Raw genomic sequence first — 18,818 nt, 5'->3', positions numbered from 1 at the left:
CAACGAAGTCAGAAACGCTCTTTCTTATTATTTTCTCTGCTCTGTAACTTTCTAAATTTGACCCTTTCAAAAATATACATGTAAGTCTCCACATTATAATTATGAAAGAATTAGAAACACATTCTCTAAGGTATAGAGAGAGAAAAAAATTATCTATATATGCCTATCTTACATTCTCCTTTCTGGCCAAAGGTTAAATTGTAATACATGTTATTCGTCATGTTGAATTTAGAATTGAAAAACAAATTAAATGAAACACATGGGGAGAGTAAAATATAATGGAAAAATAAAAGGCTGTGAAATCTGACAGACCAGATCTAAGCTCTACTACTTTTTAATTTGGTGACTTTGAGTATGTCAGCTGAAGTCCTCTTGAGCCTCAATTTCTACATATATAAAATAGTAAAATATTGCTTACTTTCCAAAGCTGCTGTGAGAATTAAACCTATGCTAATCACCTAAAATAGTGTAGATGCCACAGTAGGTATTCAAAAACTGGTAGCTACAATTATTTTTCAGATCTGTTTTACTTCTCATTTATATTACTCAATAACTCTTAAATGCAACTAACTTATTCTATGGTAAATTGGAAGATGGTATGTTTGCTATTTGTAATCAAAGCTGCTTTCTGGAGAAGGTTAATTCGGGTAAGCAAAAGGCCCCTTTGTCTGAACATTTCAGTAGTTTGGGTTTACAAATTTAGAAGTAATCAATATTAAAAGCTGAATTAGACATTTTTGGAGTTTGGGGACAAAGGGAGGAAAAGGAGTGAGAGAGGGGATCTTGAAAGACAAGAGCAAGAAAGAAGCTAACACCCGATGAGACCAGAAATTTCATTGTGTTGAGGCTGTGGAAGAATGTTTTAAGATAGAAGATGCCAACTGCTATTGCTTCAACATGTTTGCATTACTGCAACAGAAAATCTCCCTTCTATCTTCCTTCTAAATCTTCCATAAAGTTTCCTAAAGCCGTAACTGTTTTGCATGAGTACGTTTTGCATTGATCAAAACCTACTCATGGGTGAGTTTAGGTGTGCATGACAGAAATAGCTTTTGAGAAACAGAAGCCTGGAGCCAGAGGAAATCTGAGATCATAAGCAAAATTAAAAAGTTAAGCAATATGAATGTTGGCAAGAATGTGAAGTGGAGGCCACTCATCCCCACTGCTGGGGTATGAAATGATCAAGCCATTTTGGATACTTTACCTAGTAAAATTTAGTACATACGTATCCTGTGAGGTAGCAATTTGAGTTCCAGGTGTATGCCCTGGAGAAGCTCTAGTTCATTTGTATGGGACTCAGGCACAAGAATATTCAAGGCATTTTCATAAGAAAAAATTGGAAACACCAATAAAAATGCCACCTGCAACAGCATGAGTAAATCTCAAATCCATAACTTTTGGTGAAAAAAGTAACAGAAGAATAGATATGATTCTATTTATACAAATGGAAAAAATAGGCAAAATTAAATCACAAATTTATATTTAGGGACAAAGACATATAAAGAACAAGCATTTATAGAAAAAACAAGGATAATTAATACAAAATATAAGATAGTGGTTGCCTGAGGAGTGTGAGGGATGTGATCAGAGAGGGACATAGAGGAGCCTTTAAGTCACTGGCGATATTCTATTTCTTAAGGCATATGGTGAGCATATAAGGGCAGTTTTCTTCAAATTACACATACATGTTATCCACACTCTTTTGTATATATGAAATAGTTCACTATTTTAAAATAAAAGCATTTTAAGTGAGCTGACACTGTAGCAGTGTCAGGAGACTATCATTATCAGTCATGGACAGGGCCTTAAGTTTTAATGCCTGTACTGGCACAGACAATAAGGTCTTGGGCCCATATAGAACATGAAGTTGCAAATGAGGTATAAGGATATGTCAGCTTGAATGACACATGTTAAAAGTATCATTGCCCTGTACCCCAAAGCAAAAACACTGTGTATACTTTTTAAGTCAACATAAAACATTTATAAAAATTGACCACACGTTAGGCCATAAGTAAATTCTCAACAAATACCTAAAAGTCAATATCATATAAATAATGCTGTCTGACAATTCCAGATTAGAAATCAATAACATCGTAAGTACCTGGAATGTATAGGAGAGGACATTTCCACTCAGCCTGTAGAAACGTTTTCCATCCCCACTAAACACCTTTCTACATTGACCACCAAAACTTTTGGTATTGATGACTCTGTTCCTAAACTGGCCAGTGAGTTCATTGTAACTGTTAAAAGGAGGAGGAAGAGAAGGAGGAAATAAAAAGCCGTTAAAAACCAGAAATAGCACTTGGTGGGAAAAAAATTTATTAGAGAACTCTAGAAATTCTTAAAATGCATTACAGTTAAACATTTCTTTGAGAGAGCTCAAATGAAGAGCACAGCATCCTAATGCACACCATACATTATCCAGCTTCCCCTGCTTGGTATAATCGCTAAAACTAATGGCTTGGAAAATCCAACATTCTTTCCGTCTAAGAACATATTTGGGAAACACATGGCTCTTTTGTATCTATGGCAACAGCTGGTTTTGAATTGAATCTGTAGATAAAACCAATACAATTAAGGTTACTCTTGAGGAAAGAGAGCTCTCTATAATAAATTTTAACTAATTGCCTCTTAGCATGCTGAATGGTGTACTCTTTCAAATAATTTTACCCTATTTCTCTGTTAATAAATTTTAAAATATTTCAGAAAAATTACTTCTTTCACTCTAAAATAGGTTATTTTTAGGTCTTGAAACCTTAACAAGTCATATGACCCTTAAAAATTCTTCAGAATTCTCTTTGATAAGGTAAACACAGTATTTTCCAACCTTCACTTGGAAACGAAGTTTCTTGGCTAGTTTAGACAATTGCTGTTCAGCCTGGATATTACAACACACTTGCTTCTGTCTCTCTTCTCATCCTGTTCTCATTCTATTGTCTCTTCATTCTCTTGAATAGCCCCACATTATTGAATTAGTCTTTTTTCTCTCCCTCTCCCTCTCTTCCAACCCCCATGAAGTGACCAACTGTCCAGGTTTCCCTGGGCCTGAGGGGTTTCTTGGAATTAGAATTTCAGTGCTAAAACTAGGACCATCCCAGGACAAGGGGTCACTCTGCATCTCACCACATGTGTCTACAGGTATACATGTGTGAACAAAAATACTGTCTCAGGATGTGGCAAAGAGCTCTGAGCCAATGAAGATTCTTGCCTATTACGAGACTTGTTCTTAGACTTACCAAACCATAAAATAAAATAAAATTTAAAACTACAATTCACTGATGTACTTAGGAGGCTACCCAGCACCTTACCCATTTCCAGTAAGTTCTATGTTAGGAGGAGGTTTATCAATATCACAGGAAGGTCTCCTTTCTGAGTCCTCACATCTGTCTTCATCAGCACTGTCTTCATCACAGTCAGAATCCCCATTGCAAACCAACGATTTGCTGATGCATTGACCTGAACACAAGAAAAATCCACGTGCAAATGTAAAAGAGGGAAGAGGAGAAACACTACCCAGGACCAAAAAGGGTTTTCCTGCCACCTGCAACACTGCACTGATACGCCGATGTAAATGGGAGATAAATCCTCAGAGTGTCTGCAAAAGGACTAGTGAGTATTTTGTCTCCATTTTGTGGCACATGGAAATGCTTCTTAACTCAATTAGACACAAAACTGAAAATAGGATCTGAATTCAGAATTTCAGGATCTCACCCATAATCATCAAGCAACTTGTCTAAATTATATAATTCCAACTACTGGGAAAATAGACTGACTTCCTGCCCTTCAACTTTCACTTTTTTTCTGTCATTCTAAGATGACAAAGTTGAGCTTTTTTTTGGTAATTTAAATTTGTAGCTTTAAGAGCTGGACAATTTTATCAAAAGGTTAAAATTCAACATTTCTGTAGCACAATAGGGGCTGGGATACAAATATGAATAAAAATGGCCTTTGCCAGCTTTTCATATACTTTACAATCTAATAGGAAATACTACAAAGACATAGATCATAATTGTTATGATAGCCATAAATCTAGAGTACCAAGGAAGCACTGGAGAGTACCAGATGATCTGGTTCCTGCCTATCTCCCCAGCATCATCTCCAGCCATTCTCCTACTAGCTTCTTATACCCTAGTCATACCAGACTACCTGCATGAATAAAAGGCCAAGCCTTCTGTCATCTCCAATGATCTTGCACTTAGTTAGTTATCTCTGCCTAGAAGGGTTTTCTTTACCTATCTCTTACTTGTCCTTCAAGAATCAAATTAGACATTATCTCCTCTTGAAAGCCATCGCTGCCTCACAGGCTCTGATGCATGTTCTTCCTCTATGTCCTCATAGGATGTTTGGTGCACAGCTGTCCTTATAGGACATGTACCCTGCTATACTGCCACTCAATCCAATGCAGCAAACATTTGTTGAGAACGTATTATGTACCAGGGACTCCAGAAGCCAACATGTAAGAAATATAATTCATGTCTTCAAGGAGTTCACAGTTCACCAAGAGAGACGTTCAGGCCAACGAATAATCCAAATGACAGATGGTACAATATGCATAAGGAACATATGGAAGTGATTGGTTAACTACTTCTATCAGTTGGGGATTTAGGGCAGGCTTCCTGAAGGAGTTGTTATCTAATTTGGATTTTGAAAGTAAAATAAGCATTCGACAAGTATCACTGAGGAGCACTTCTAACACAGGGATTATTTATGTACTATTCTGCCCATAAAACTTTAATATTTGTGAGAGAAGAGGCATGTGTTTCACTTGTGTATACAATTTTCAACACTATTTGAAACAAGAATCATAAGTGTTTACTAAATGTTGTTACATTAATCTGACTGCATAAATGCAACATAGAGTATTGGTCAAATAACATTCAATGCCAAAACTATGTTTCAATCACCCCATGCATAGGAGAGAACTGTATTGCTCCTTAATCAGCTCATTAGGGTTGCTTTTCTTGTAGATATAATAATTTAGGCAGTAACATTGCTTTCGTCTAATCTCAATATATGTACAAGACTCACTGCATCTTTACTCAAAATACACTGTCAAGAACTATTTGGGTCTGTCAGTAACCAGAGTTCCATTCAAAGGGACAAAGAGCATTCCTATGTTTATTATCAGATGCATCCCCTTGCATTTGAAAAAATGATAGCTGAGTGTGTGATTAACATACCAACAAAAATCCCGATGATATTTGGTGGAATTAACTTTAGGCCAATATAAATTCAGTAAAATTTAACAAATATATAATGAGCAAGTTCACCAAATAACATTTGAATTTACAATCTGCATGCTGAGCCTATGGAAAACAAATTACCTGAAAAGCACCTGAAACGCTCTCCACATCCCTCCTCTGTTGGACATCCTCTTGTAGGTTCACAGGACTGTGTTTCAAAAGCATTTCCAACACAAGGTTGGCCCCCATACTGCCCATACACAGCAACTGACCGCCTGCGAGTCTAAACACAAAGCAGGCAGTGGTTTGTTTGTTTAGTTGTTTGTTTTCAAAGAAATCTCTAGTTTCCTTTATCTGAGTAATAAAATCTGAGAGAAAGTAATACAATTAGAAAAACAACATCTGGAAAATTGTTCTGGTGTTCTACAGAAATAAAACCTCAAAATCAATGAATCCACAGACCTACTTGTCCTTGAGTTAAGCAACATTTCGGCTATTATTTATAGAGAGATCCCAGGCATATATTGACTTTCAGGATTAAATGCAAAAAAAAAAAAAAAAAAAAAAACAGATGTTAGTGAATCTTTAAGAAAGTAACCTGATTGCAGTGAGCTGAGATCATGCCACTGCACTCCAGCCTGGGCAATAAAGTGAGACACTGTCTCAAAAAAAAAAAAAAAAAAACAGAAGAAAAGGAAAGATAAAAAAAAGTAACCTGAGTAAAGCTTAGAGGGTAAACACATAAGCAAATAGATTAGAGCATAGAATGATTAATATATTTACCAAATCTGTGTTCCAAGAGCTCATTAGAGAAAGTGAAATGACTTTTTCTGAAGAGAGGATAAGGTACTGGGAAAGGGGTTAAGATGAAGCAGAGTTAGGGAAACCTTCAGAAGAGTGATGGCGATTACTTTCAGCTAAACTGTAAGCCTTCTTCAGGAAGAAAGGCAAGCAAAAACAATTCAGAGAGAAATACATGAATACAGAAGTCAAATTTACAGAACAGAAGCCTAAGTAATCCAAAGGTGAAGCTACATCTACAAAGGAATATGTAAAATACAAACTTCTTGAGGGAAAATAATACAGGAAAACTGAAGAAATTATCAAACTAAATGAGAAACTTACAACTAATTCATACTAAACTTTATTTAATCCTCATTCACTACGAAGACATGTATCGAAAATTTAAACACAAAGATCTACCCCTGGCAATCAGTGAGCATCTTCCAGGCCTCTTCCTGTACTCACCTCTTCTCCATTAAAAAACAAAACAAAACAAAACGGAACCAAAACTGAGCGTCCTGAGGATTTAAACCTTGAGTGAAGATCAACAGGGAAGAGTTGCTGTACATATCAATGTCGAACTTATTCATCCATCCTAAATTGGGTTAGAAGTGGGAATTCCTTGGCATGAGGGGTCACAGTAGCTTAATTTGAACTCTGAGCAGGTACGTACCAGCCCGAGCATGGCTCTGGTGCCTTTCATTGTGTTTAAGCAAAGGAGCCACAGAGGAATACGAGCGGGGAATGGAACTCGGTAAGGTTTCTTGATACCATTTTTAGTCCCTTTGTAAGTGATGAAGATGCCGCTCATGTGTGACTTAACAGTGTCCTTTTGTGAAGTTCCAGAGCCCAGATGGTGTTGTTTGCATAAGAAAGTGTTTTTCTTCTCCATATTACCAGGGAGCCCTTGATGGCAGCCATTCTCCACGGTCTCATTCTCACTTGTCAAAGTCTGACCCTACAACCCCTTTCTCATTTTCACTTGTCTCTTTCTGAATGAAAATTTTGTTTTTATAATCTAGGATGTATCCATTGCATAATGACCTTCACTCAAAGAAAAAAATTGCTTGTATAAAAAACACCCTCTATCTCTCTGCTTCTATTTAGTGTTCTTTCTTCTTTTTAAATGATAAAAATATTTAACGTGTTTGATGTTTCTTTGACCTTTGCTTGTTATTCATGTACCTGTTTGCCTGTAATCAGAGCTGTTATTTATTATACTTGCTAGAACCAAATTCTCTATTTGTGTAATTTGTTTTGAAAATACTACTCATGTAGGTACTAAATAAATACCTGACCTTAATGATGATGCTTCAAAATAATAATTATCTTCTATGGTATGATTCTGTTATGTTAATAATTAAAAGTGATTTTTAAATATATATTTTTACCCAAACTGGGCTATTTCTAGAATATTTAACTCTTGAAATGTTCAGAAACTTTAAGACAAACATTTTATTTCTAGGATTATCCTCAGAAAATTATGGGAAAATAGGACAGATATCTGCATTCAAAAATGTTTATTAAAGTTTTCTTTATAACAGAAATGGAAACAACTTAAATATCAAACAATAAAAAAGTGGAAAAATAAGAAGGCTATATTCATATCATGGAATATAATACTGCTGTTATAAATTATTTTGCTGATAGTATAATGTTAGATTAAAATAGAATACAAAACTATGATAATCTCATTTTTTTAAATTATAAGCACACACAGAGAAAAAGTAGACAGAGCTGAGGGAATAAATACCAAATGCTGTTATACAATTTGTTTCTTCTAAATAGTAGAATTGGCCAGGTGCAGTGGCTCACACCTGTATGTACTCCCAGCACTTTGGGAGGCCGAAGTGGGCAGATCACGAGGTCAAGAGATTGAGACCATCCTGGCCAAGATGGTGAAACCCCATCTCTACTAAAAATACAAAAAATTAGCTGGGTGTAGTGGCACATGCTGGGTGTAGTGGCACATGCCTGTAGTCCCAGCTACTTGGGAGGCTGAGGCAGGAGAATCACTTGAACCAGGGAGGCGGAGGTTACAGTGAGCCGAGATCGTGCCACTGCACTCCAGCCTGGCGACAGAGGGAGACTCCGACTCAAAAAAAAAGAAAAAGGCAGAATTGTGAATAATGCTTTATTTCTTTATAACTTTCTGTATTTTCTCCAATGAACATTTTATAATAAGGAATACAAACATTTTTAGAAGCTTTTTATAATATCCAGATTAAGTCCAACATTGTTTTTGTATTACTTAGCAATTAAACTTTAAGACATTTTGAAACATTTTTTTTTCATGGTTGTTCGCTATTTGTGAAATAAAATCAAGCAGCCATTTTGCTATTTGTTTGAGATGAGAAGAAAAGTTGAACTCAGTGAATATAAAACATTTTAAATTATCTAAAAATTTCATTCTATGTTATTCCTATTTCTCTCATAGTTAAAGAGTTAGTAAATTGCCTTGAACTTTTAGCCTATATACATCTCTAGCTCCAAGATAAGATCCAGAAAAATGAACATTCAAGTTACTTTATTACAATATTACAAGTTACTTTATTACAATATTAATTATTAAACAAGTCATACTTTTCTCCCCTCAAAATTACTAACATAGTTTTCAAAAAACATTGACACTATTTATGAACATTCAAAAGTTAATACCATTTTGGCCATGCCTAAGTATTTCTGCAATAAATAATCAAATACTAAATTTTGCATGGTCCTACCTGAGTCTTGGTACAGCCGTTGCATTCTGACCAAGGGGTATAGGAGTCCCACTGGCAGTTGACTGGAGAGGAGGCACTGCCACAGTGTCAAATTGTCCATCATAAAGCAGGTAGAAAGATATGCAAGGGAACACAAAGAACAGTGAAAACAGTCAAAAATAGTTCAATGTTGCCTCAAATATTTTTTCCTAAGAGACACTAAAAGTATCCTAAAATATATAAAAATGGAGGGAGCCCCACTTTCTTAGAGATTAACACTTAATAAACATCTCTTATGCTGGCATAGTGGCTCAACCCTATAATCGTAGCACTTTGGGAGGCTGAGGCAGGCAGATCACCTGAGGTCAGGAGTTCAAGACCAGGCTGGCCTGCATGGTGAAACCCCGTCTGTACTAAAAATACAAAAAAATTAGCCAGGCAGGGTGGTGCGTGCCTGTAATATCAGCTACCCGGGAGGCTGAGGCAGGAGAATCACTGGAACCCAGGAGATGGAGGCTGCAGTTACTGGAGATTGCACCACTGCACTCCAGCCTGGGCGACAGAGGGAGGCTCTGTCTCAAAAAAAAAAAAAAAAATCTATTACGTACCAGGTTCTAAAGACACTAGAATTGTAGAAATAATAAAAGAGGTAGGTCATTGGCCGGGCATGGTTGCTTATGCCTGTAATCCCAGCACTTTGGGAGGCCGAGGCGTGCAGATCACTTGAGGTCAGAAGTTCAAGACCAACAGGGCCATCATGGTGAAACCCCGTCTCTACTAAAAATACAAAAATTAGCCAGGCGTGGTGGTGCATGCCTATAATCCTGGCTACTTGGGAGGCTGAGACAGAAGAATTGCTTGAACCCGGGAGGCAGAGATTGCAGTGAGCTGAGATTGCACCACTGCACTCCAGCCTGGGTAACAGAGGGCGACTCCATCTCAAAAAAAATAAAAAAGAGGTAAGTCATTGACTATTGATAGAAGGAAGGACAGAGACACAGATGTATAAACAAATAATCATAGTACAATATATCTCATTTGATGAATTTCAGAACAGAAATGCATTCAATATAATGTGTTATGGGAATATAGATAAGGGAGAGTTTCACTTAAGAGGGTAGGTGAAAACATATATGAATATGTTTTACGGCCTTTGAAAGGAGGAAGGTTTTATGGCCTTTGAAGGGATTCTGAATGATGAGTTGAAAAGTTATCCAGAAACACTTAACTGAGAGACAAGAAACTATAAAAAGTCCCCATAAGAAGTGGAAAACTAAAAATTGGCAGAGGCTGAATGGACAGGAATTTATTTAAATGCATCCCCTGTTCATTTAGGCCACTTTTCAAGCACACAACCAAGGAGGGCAATCTGAGCTTAAACAGCTCCACTAAAATAAAGTACATGTGAAAATGGAGAGTTGACTCTCATACAATGCTCACATTCTGGCCGTGTCATATGGAAAAGACTACCTGAGTCAGCTTTAAGAGACTAAGGAAGCCTTGCATAAAATGATGCTCTATGAAGGATAAAAGAACTAGTATTCCTGATTTCTGGATTCCCAGCACATTCCTCGGCTGGGTGATATCTTGAGTCAAGATGATTCTTCCATGTCTTAAGAGGGTCAGGTTACTCTGAAAGTAATGACTCTCATTCTGTAGTGTGTGCCTCGGCTGCTTTTACAGGGCCAATCTTGCCAACCTGTGGTTTTCGTATGGTACCAATGATCAAAATACCTGAATACTTTTGACCCTTGAACAATCTGAACTTACTGTTATTTTTCTAGCCTCTGTCCTGGGGAAGTGCAGAGGGCTTCCCCAAACATGGAAGCTTAGGAGAGGAAGTTTGCTTGACCTTCCTACTGTGCTTCCACATCACCCTGAGCAGGCTTCTCTCAGAGCCCTTAACACATCATATTGCAATGAACTGGCTCAAGATATGAATCACCCAGCATGCTCCCAGTGCCTTCTTGCTCCTTGTGGTATCCCCAGTACCTAGCACAGCCCCTGACACATTTTCTGATAGTTCCATAAAATGAACTGACCTGTCTCTGTCTCGTCAACCTGACACAGTGAGAGCATAACAAAGCCTTGGATAAACGATGCTGGCTTTTTTCCAGGCCTCAAGAACTGGTAAGACTATTTTCTTAAAAAACTCTCAACCTTTAAAATCCAGAGGATGCTTTGCAAGGATTACATTTAAAGACCAAATATTGCTCTAAGATATATAAGTCCACTGTGATTATCTGCATTACAGATAAAACCACAGCACTGAGACAAAAAACTTATACTTTTAGTCTTCAATTTTTAAAAATAATTTTACAAGAGAATTATTCTTCTTTAAGTAAAAGAAGAATAATTAAAAACACACACTTTTATTATCATTGTCTTTTATAAAAATATGGAAAGAGAAAATATGTTGGAGGGATACACAGATTCAAAGTGCAATGTCAAAATTAGACTAAAGAATTTCTAAAACATTTTTTAAATTTAATGATTTTTACACACAACCCAAAAAGTCCTCACCTTGAAAAAATTTGGGACTCTCCTATAAATCCCACCAAAATGAATAAGCTTATCACCTGGAGAAGAAAAACAATAAAGTATTATTTTAGCTTGTATTTCTTTTTATAACTATAAATTGACAATTTATAATTGTATAAATTTATGGGGTACAAAGTGATGTTATGATTTCTCAATACAACGTGAAATAATTTAATCAAGCTAGCTAACATATCTATCACCTAAAATATTTAACATTTTTTGTGGCAAAGAAATTTGAAATTTACTCTTGGCAATTTTGGAATGTATGATACCCCAATTTAACTATATTCACCACACTGTACAACAGAATTCAAAATATATTTCTGCTAACTGAGATTGTGTACCCTTTGACCTTTATTTCCCTATTACCCCAGTCTCTGTAACCACCATTCTACTTTGCTTCTACGAGTTCCATTGTTTTACATCATATAAGTGAGAACACGTGCTATTTGTCTTCCTGTGCCTGGCTTATTTAACTTAACATAATGTTTTCCAATTCCATCTATGTTGTCATAAATGACAGAATTTCCTCCTTTTTAAGGCTAAATACTATTCCATTGTGTACACACACCACATTTTCTTTATCCATTCATCTGTTGAGGGACACTTAGGTTGATTCTATAACTTGGCTATTGTGAATAGTGCTGCAATGAACATTTACTTTTGTAAATACCCAAAAGTAGGATTGCTAGATCATATGATAATTTTTTTTAAGTTTTATGAGAAACCTCCATGCAGTTTTCCATAAGAGCTGTACTAATTTACATTCCTACCAAGTGTACAAGTGTACAGGGATTCCCTTTTCTCCACATCCATACCAACGCTTGTTACCTTTTGTCTTTTTGATAATAGCCATTCTGACAGGTGTGAGACGATAACTCAATGTGATTTTAATTTGCATTTCTCTAATGATTAGCAACGTTGAGCACTTTTTTTATGTATCTGTTGGCCATTTGCATGTCTTCTCTTCAGAAATGTTTACTCAGGTCTCTTGCCCATTTTTTATTTTTATTTTCCTTCCATCTCCCTTCCCTGGTATTTTGCCAATTTTTTATTGGGTTTTTTGTCTTCTTGCTATTGAGTTGTTTGAGCTCCATATATATTTTTGATATTAGCATCTTCTTGAATGTATGACTTATAAATATTTTCTCCCAATCTGTAGGTCATCTCTGAAAACTGATAATTGTCTCCTTTGACATGCAGAAACTTTTTAGTTTGTTGTAATCCTATTTGTCTATTTTTGCATTAGTTGCCTGTACTTTTGGAGTCAGATCCAAAAAATCCCTACCTAGAACAATATAGTTTTTCCCTTAGATTTTTTTCAAGTAATTTTTCAGTTTCTGGTCTTATGCTTAAGGCTTTATCCCATTCTGAGTAGATTTTTATATACAATGCTAGATAAGGGTACAATTTAATTCTTTTGCATGTGGATATCCAGTTTTCCCAATACTATTTATTAAAGAGGCTATCCTTTCCCCATTGTGTATTCTTGGCACCTTTGCAAAAACAATCAATCGACCATATATGTGGGGTGCATTTCTGGGATCTCTATTCTGTTCCACTGGTTGATGGCTCTATTGTTTTGCCAGGATCATGATGTTTTAATTACTATAGCTTTGTAGTATAGTTTAAAATCAGGCAGAGTAACACCTCCAGCTTTGTTCTTTTTGCCCATGATTGCCTTAGCCATTTGGGGTTTTTTGTGATTCCATATGAACTTTAAGATTTTTTTCTATTTCTTTGAAAAATGATGTTAGAATTTTGATAAAGATTGCATTAAAACTCTAGATCACTGTGGTAGTATGGACATTTTAGCAATATTTTCTTCCAATCCATGAACAAGGGATATCTTTCCATTTGTTTATGTCTTCTTCAATTTCTCATCAATGTTTCATAATTTGCAATGTACAGGTCTTTAACTTTCTTGGTTAAATTTATTCCTAAATATTTTTGTAGTTATTGAAAATGGGATTGTTTTCTTAATGTCTTTCTCATATAGTTTGTTGTTAATTTATAGAAATGTACTTTTTAGTGTTTATTTTATATTCTACAATTTTACTGTATTCATTTATTAGTTAACAGTTTTCTGGTGGATTCTGTAGGGTTTTCTACATATAAGATTGTGTCACCAGCAAACATAGGCATTTTCACTTCTTCCCTTTCTATTTTGATGCCTTTCATTTCTTTTTCTTGCCTAATTGCTCTGGCAAGAATTTCCAATACTATGTTGGATAAAAGTGGCAAAAGTGGGCATTTTTGTCTTGATCCAGAGCTTAAATAAAAGGCTTTCAATTTTTCACTGGTGGGTATAATGTTAGCTGTGGGCTTCTCATATGTGGCATTTATTGTGTCAAGGTACTTTTCTCCTGTACCTAACTTGGTGAGAGTCTTTATCTTGAAATGTTGTCAAACTTTGTCAAATGTTTTTCTGCATCTAACAAGATGATCATATAGTTTTTGTCATTCATTCTGTTAATCTCATACAACATATTTATTGATTTGTGTTGAACCATCCTTGCATTTCAGGAATAAATCCCATTTGATAATGGTAGATGATACTTTTAATGTGTTGTTCAGTTTGCAACTATTTTGTTGAGATTTTTGTATCTATGTTCACTATGTTCATCAAGAATGTTGGCATGTAGTTTTCTTTTTTTGTAATGTGCTTCTTTGGCTTTGATATCAGGATAACACTGGCCTTATAAAAAAATTTGAAAGTATTCCCTCCTTTTCAATTTTTTGGAAGGGTTTGAGAATGAGTAGTATTAGCTCTACTTTAAATGTTTGGGTTACCTCTTGCACCCACCATTGCCATGTGACATGCCTGTTCCCACTTTGCCTTCTGTCGTGAGTAAAATCTCCCTGCAGGCTTCACCAGAAACTGAGCAAATGTTGATGCCATGCTTGTACAGCCTACAGAACCATGACCCAATTAAACCTCTTTCCTTTATAAATTACCCAGCCTCAGATATTTCTCTATAGCAACACAAAGAACAGGCTAACACAGAAAATTGAGAATTGGGGCATTGCTATAAAGATACCTAACAGTGTGAAAGCAGCTTTGGAACTGGTTAATGAGCAGAGGTTTGAAGAGTTTGGAGGGCCCCAAAGAAGACAGAAAAATGAAAGAAAGCTTGAAATTTCTTACAGACTGGTTAAATGATTGTGACCAAAATGCTGATAGTGATAGGCACAGTGAAGTCCAGGCTGATGAAGTCTCAGCTGGAAATGAGAAACTTATTGGGAATTAGAGCAAAAGTCACTTGGTTTTGTCTTAGCAAAGAACTTGGCTGCATTGTTTATGCCCTAAGGATCTGTAGAAGTTTGAACTTAAGAGTGATAACTTAGGGTATCTAGTAGAACAAACTTCTAAGCAGCAAATTTCAAGATGCGGTCTGGCTGCTTCTAACAGCCTACACTCAGATTTAGGAGCAAAGAAAAGACTTAAAGTTGGAATTTATACATGAAAGGGAAGCAGAGTATAAAAGTTTGAAAAATCTGCAGCCTGGCCACACAGCAGAGAAAGAAAAAGCATCATCAGGAGAAGAATTCAAGGAGGGCTGTGGAGCAACCACTTGCTAGAGAGATTTGCATGACTAAAAGGAAGCCAAGTGTTAATAGCCAAGACAATGGAGAAAAGGCCTTGAAGGCACTTTAGAGATCTTTGAGGCAGCCCCTCCCATCACAGTTCAGGAGGTTTGGGAGGAAAGAATGGTTTCATGGGCCAGGCCCAGGGTCTTGCTGCCCTGCACAGCCTTAAGACACTGCTCCCTGCATGCAGGCCACTCTCCAGCTCCAGCCTTGGCTCAGTGAGCCCCAGATACAGCTTGGGCTGCTGCTTCAGCGAGTGCAAACTGTAAGCCTTGGCAGCTTCCATGTGGTGTTAAGCTCATAGGCACACATAGTGCAAGAGTGAAGGAGGCTTGGCAGCCTCCACCTAGATTTCAGAGGATGTATGAGAAAGCCTGGTTGCCCAGGCAGAAGCCGGCTGTAGAGGTGGAGCCCTCACAGGGAACCTCTACAAGGGCAGTAAAGAGGGGAAATGCAGGGTTGGAACCCCCCCACACATTCCCCACTGAAGTACTACCTAGTGAATTAGTGGAAAGGGGATCACTGTCCTTCAGACCCCAGAATGGCAGATCCACCAGTAGCTTGCATATTGAGCTTGGAAAAGCTTTAGGCACTCAACTCCAACCCATGAGAGCAACTGTGGTGGCTGAACCCTGCAAAGCCAAAGAAGTAAAGCTGCCCAAGAGGTGGAGTGGAGCCCACCCCTCGCAGCAGTGTGTCCTGGATGTGGAACCTGGAGCCAAAGGAGATTATTTTGAAGCTTTAGGATTTAATGACTGCCCTGCTGTGTTTCAGACTTCCATGGGGCCTGTAGCCTCCTTCTATTAGCTGATTTCTCTTCTTTGGGAAAGGAGAGTTTACCCAATGCCTGTACCCCAATTCTATCTTGGAAGTAAGTAATTTGTTTTGATTTTACAAACTCATATGTAGAAGAAACTTATCTCCAGATTGGACCTTGTCCTTGAGACTTGAGACTTTTCAGTTAATGCTGGAATGAGTTAAGACTTTGGGTGACTATTGGGCAGGTATCATTGTCTTTTATAGTGTGAGAAGACCATGAGATTCAGGGGCCCAGGGGTGGAATGGTATAGTTTAGATGTCCCTTTCAAATCTCATGTTGAAACGTAATCCCCATGTTGGTGGTGGGGGCCTGTTGGAAGGGGTGGATTTCTCATAAATTGTTTAGCACCATCCCCTCAGTGTCATCCTTGCAATAGTGAGTCTCATTAAAGTGCATGACATTTTCCCCCTCTCTCATTCTTTTTTTTTTTTTTTTCCAGACAGAGTCTCGCTCTATCACCCAAGCTGGGGTGCAATGGCACAATCTCGGCTCACTGCAACCCCACCCCCTGGGTTCAAGTGATTCTCCTGCCTCAGCCTTCTGAGTAGCTATGATTACAGGCACCTGCTACCATGCCTGGCTAAATTTTGTATTTTTAGTAGAGACAGGGTTTCACCATGTTGGCCAGGCTGGTCTTTAACTCCTGACCTCAGGTGATCTGCCTGCCTTAGCCTCCCAAAATGTCGGGATTACAGGCGTGAGCCACCACACCTGGCCCCCTCACTCATTCTTCTTCTCACTATTGCCATGTGACATGTCTGCTCTTGCTTCACCTTCCACCATGAGTAAAATCTCCCTGAAGGCGTCACCAGAAGCTGAGCTGATGTTGATGCCATGTTTATGCAGCCTGCAGAACCACGAGGCAATTAAACCTCTTTTATTTATAAATTACCCAGTCTCAGATATTTCTTTATAGCAACACAAATAATGGCCTAATACAATTAGTGATATTGAGCATTTTTTCATATACCTGTTAGCCATTTGTATGTCTTCTTTTGAAAAATGTCTATTCAGAGCATTTGCCCATTGTTAATCAGATTAATATTATTATTAATATATGTTACTGAGTTACTTCCCTATATATTTTGATTCTTAATCCCTTGTCAGATGAACAGCTTGCAAATATTTTCTCTAATTCCATAGGTTGTCTCTCTTTACTCTTTTGATTGTTTGCTTTGTAGAAGCATTTTAGCTTGATATAATCCCATTTGCCCATTTTTACTTTTGTTTTCTGTGTTTTTGAGATCTTACCCCAAAAAAAGTTGCCTAGACCATTGAGCTATGCTGTTTCCCTATGTTTTCTTCTAGTTGTCTCATAATTTCACATTTTACATTTAAGTCTAATTCATTTTGAGTTATTTTTGTATATGGCAGAAGATAGGAATCTAGTTTTATTCTTATAAATATGGATGCCCAGTTTTCCCAAAACCATTTCTTAAAGAGATTGTCCTTTCCCCAATGTATGTTCTTCTTTTTTTTTTTTTTTTCCTTTTTTTGACAGAGTATCACTCTGTCACCCAGGCTGGAGTGCAGTAGTGCAATCTCGGCTCACTGCAACCTCCACTTCCTGGGTTCAAGCGATTCTCCGGCCTCAGCCTCCTGAGTAGCTGAAATTACAGGCACATGCCACCACGCCCAGCAAAACTTCTGTATTTTTAGTAGAGACGGGGTTTCATCATGTTGGTCAGGCTGGTCTCAAACTCCTAACTTCATGATCCGCCCACCTCAGCCTCCCAAAGTGCGGGGATTACAGCTCTGAGCCACTGCGCCCAGCCCCGAGTGTATGTTCTTCCTTTTTTTTTTTTTTTTTTGAGACAGAGTCTCACTCTGTTGCCCAGGCTGTAGTGCAGTGGTACGGTCTCAGCTCACTGCAACCTCCACCTCCTGGGTTCAAGCAATTCTCCTGCCTCAGCCTCCCAAGTAGATGGGAATAAAGGCATGTGCCACCATACCTGGCTAATTTTCGTATTTTTAGTAGAGATGGGGTTTCACTATGTTGGCCAGGCTGGTCTTGAACTCCTGACCTTGTGATCTACCCACCTCGGCCTCCCAAAGTGCTGGGATTACAGGAATGAGCCAGGCGCGTGGACTCCAATGTATTTTTTTTGTTTTGTTTTTGTTTGTTTGTTTTTGAGACAGAGTCTTGCTCTGTCACCCAGGCTGTAGTGCAATGGCATGTCCTCAGCTCACTGCAACTTCCACCTCACAGGTTCAAGCCATTCTCCTGCCTCAGTCTCCTGAGTAGCTGGGATTACAGGTGCGCACCACAATGCCTGGCTGATTTTTGTATTTTTTTTAGTAGAGACGGGGTTTCACCATGTTGGTCAGGCTGGTCTCGAACTCCTAACCTCGTGATCCGCCCACCTCGGCCTTCCAAAGTGCTGGGATTACAGGCATAAGCCACCATGCCCAGCCCAATGTATGTTCTTACTGCTTTTGTCAGAAATGAGTTGGCTGTAAATACATGAATTTATTTCTTGGTTCTCTATCCTGTTCAGACATCTATGTGTCTGTTTTTAGGACAGTAGTATGCTATTTTTGTTAGCATACTACTTTTTTTTTGTATAAACTATTTTTGTTTTTTTTTAATAAACTACTTTTGTTGTAGCTTTGTAGTATAATTTAAAAGCAGGTAGTGTGATGCCTCCAGCACTGTTATTATTCAGAATTTCTTTAGCTACTTGGAGTCTTTTGCTGTTTCATAAATTTTTAGAATTTTTCCTATGTCTGTGAATAATTTCATTGGTATCTTGATAGAGATTACATTGAATCTGTAGATCACTTTGGGGAGTATAGATATTTTAATGGTATTAATTTTTCCAATCCATGAGCATGGGATATCTTTCCTTTTTTGTGTTCTCTTAAATTACTTTCATCAGTGTTTTATAGTATTTTTTGTAGAATCTTTAACTTCTTTGATTAAATTTATTCCTTGGTATTTTATTTTATAGCTTTTATAAATGGAATTTATTTTTTGATTTTCTTTTCAGAATCATCTCTGTTAGCATGTAGAAATGCTGCTGATTTTTGCATGTTGATTTGGTAGCCTGCAAATTTACTGAATTCATTCATCACTGCTAAGATTTATTTAGTGTAGTCTTTACCTTTTTTTTTTTTTTTTTTGGAGACAGAGTCTTGCTCTGTCGCCCAGGCTGGAGTGCAGTGGCATGATTTTGGCTCACTGCAACCTCGGCCTCC

At 37.5% G+C, this 18,818-nt stretch overlaps 1 protein-coding gene across 2 annotated transcripts in view; it reads right to left on the bottom strand.

The window, feature by feature from the left end:
- The window catches only part of C7 (complement C7), a 73,818-nt gene that overhangs the window by 43,583 nt on the left and 11,417 nt on the right, over window positions 1–18,818 (bottom strand). The window contains 5 exon segments of one of the 2 annotated variants that reach the window (NM_001132284.1): window positions 2,102–2,240; window positions 3,309–3,456; window positions 5,325–5,466; window positions 8,690–8,765; window positions 11,192–11,247. In NM_001132284.1, coding sequence (NP_001125756.1) covers window positions 2,102–2,240; window positions 3,309–3,456; window positions 5,325–5,466; window positions 8,690–8,765; window positions 11,192–11,247 — 561 coding nt within the window. 2 annotated transcript variants of the gene reach the window in all.

The sequence above is a fragment of the Pongo abelii genome, chromosome 4 (assembly GCF_028885655.2).
Source record: "Pongo abelii isolate AG06213 chromosome 4, NHGRI_mPonAbe1-v2.0_pri, whole genome shotgun sequence".
In the NCBI taxonomy this organism is placed as follows: domain Eukaryota; kingdom Metazoa; phylum Chordata; class Mammalia; order Primates; family Hominidae; genus Pongo; species Pongo abelii.
Note: the sequence above shows the minus strand (reverse complement) of the source record. Positions and strands in the feature narration are given on the sequence as shown.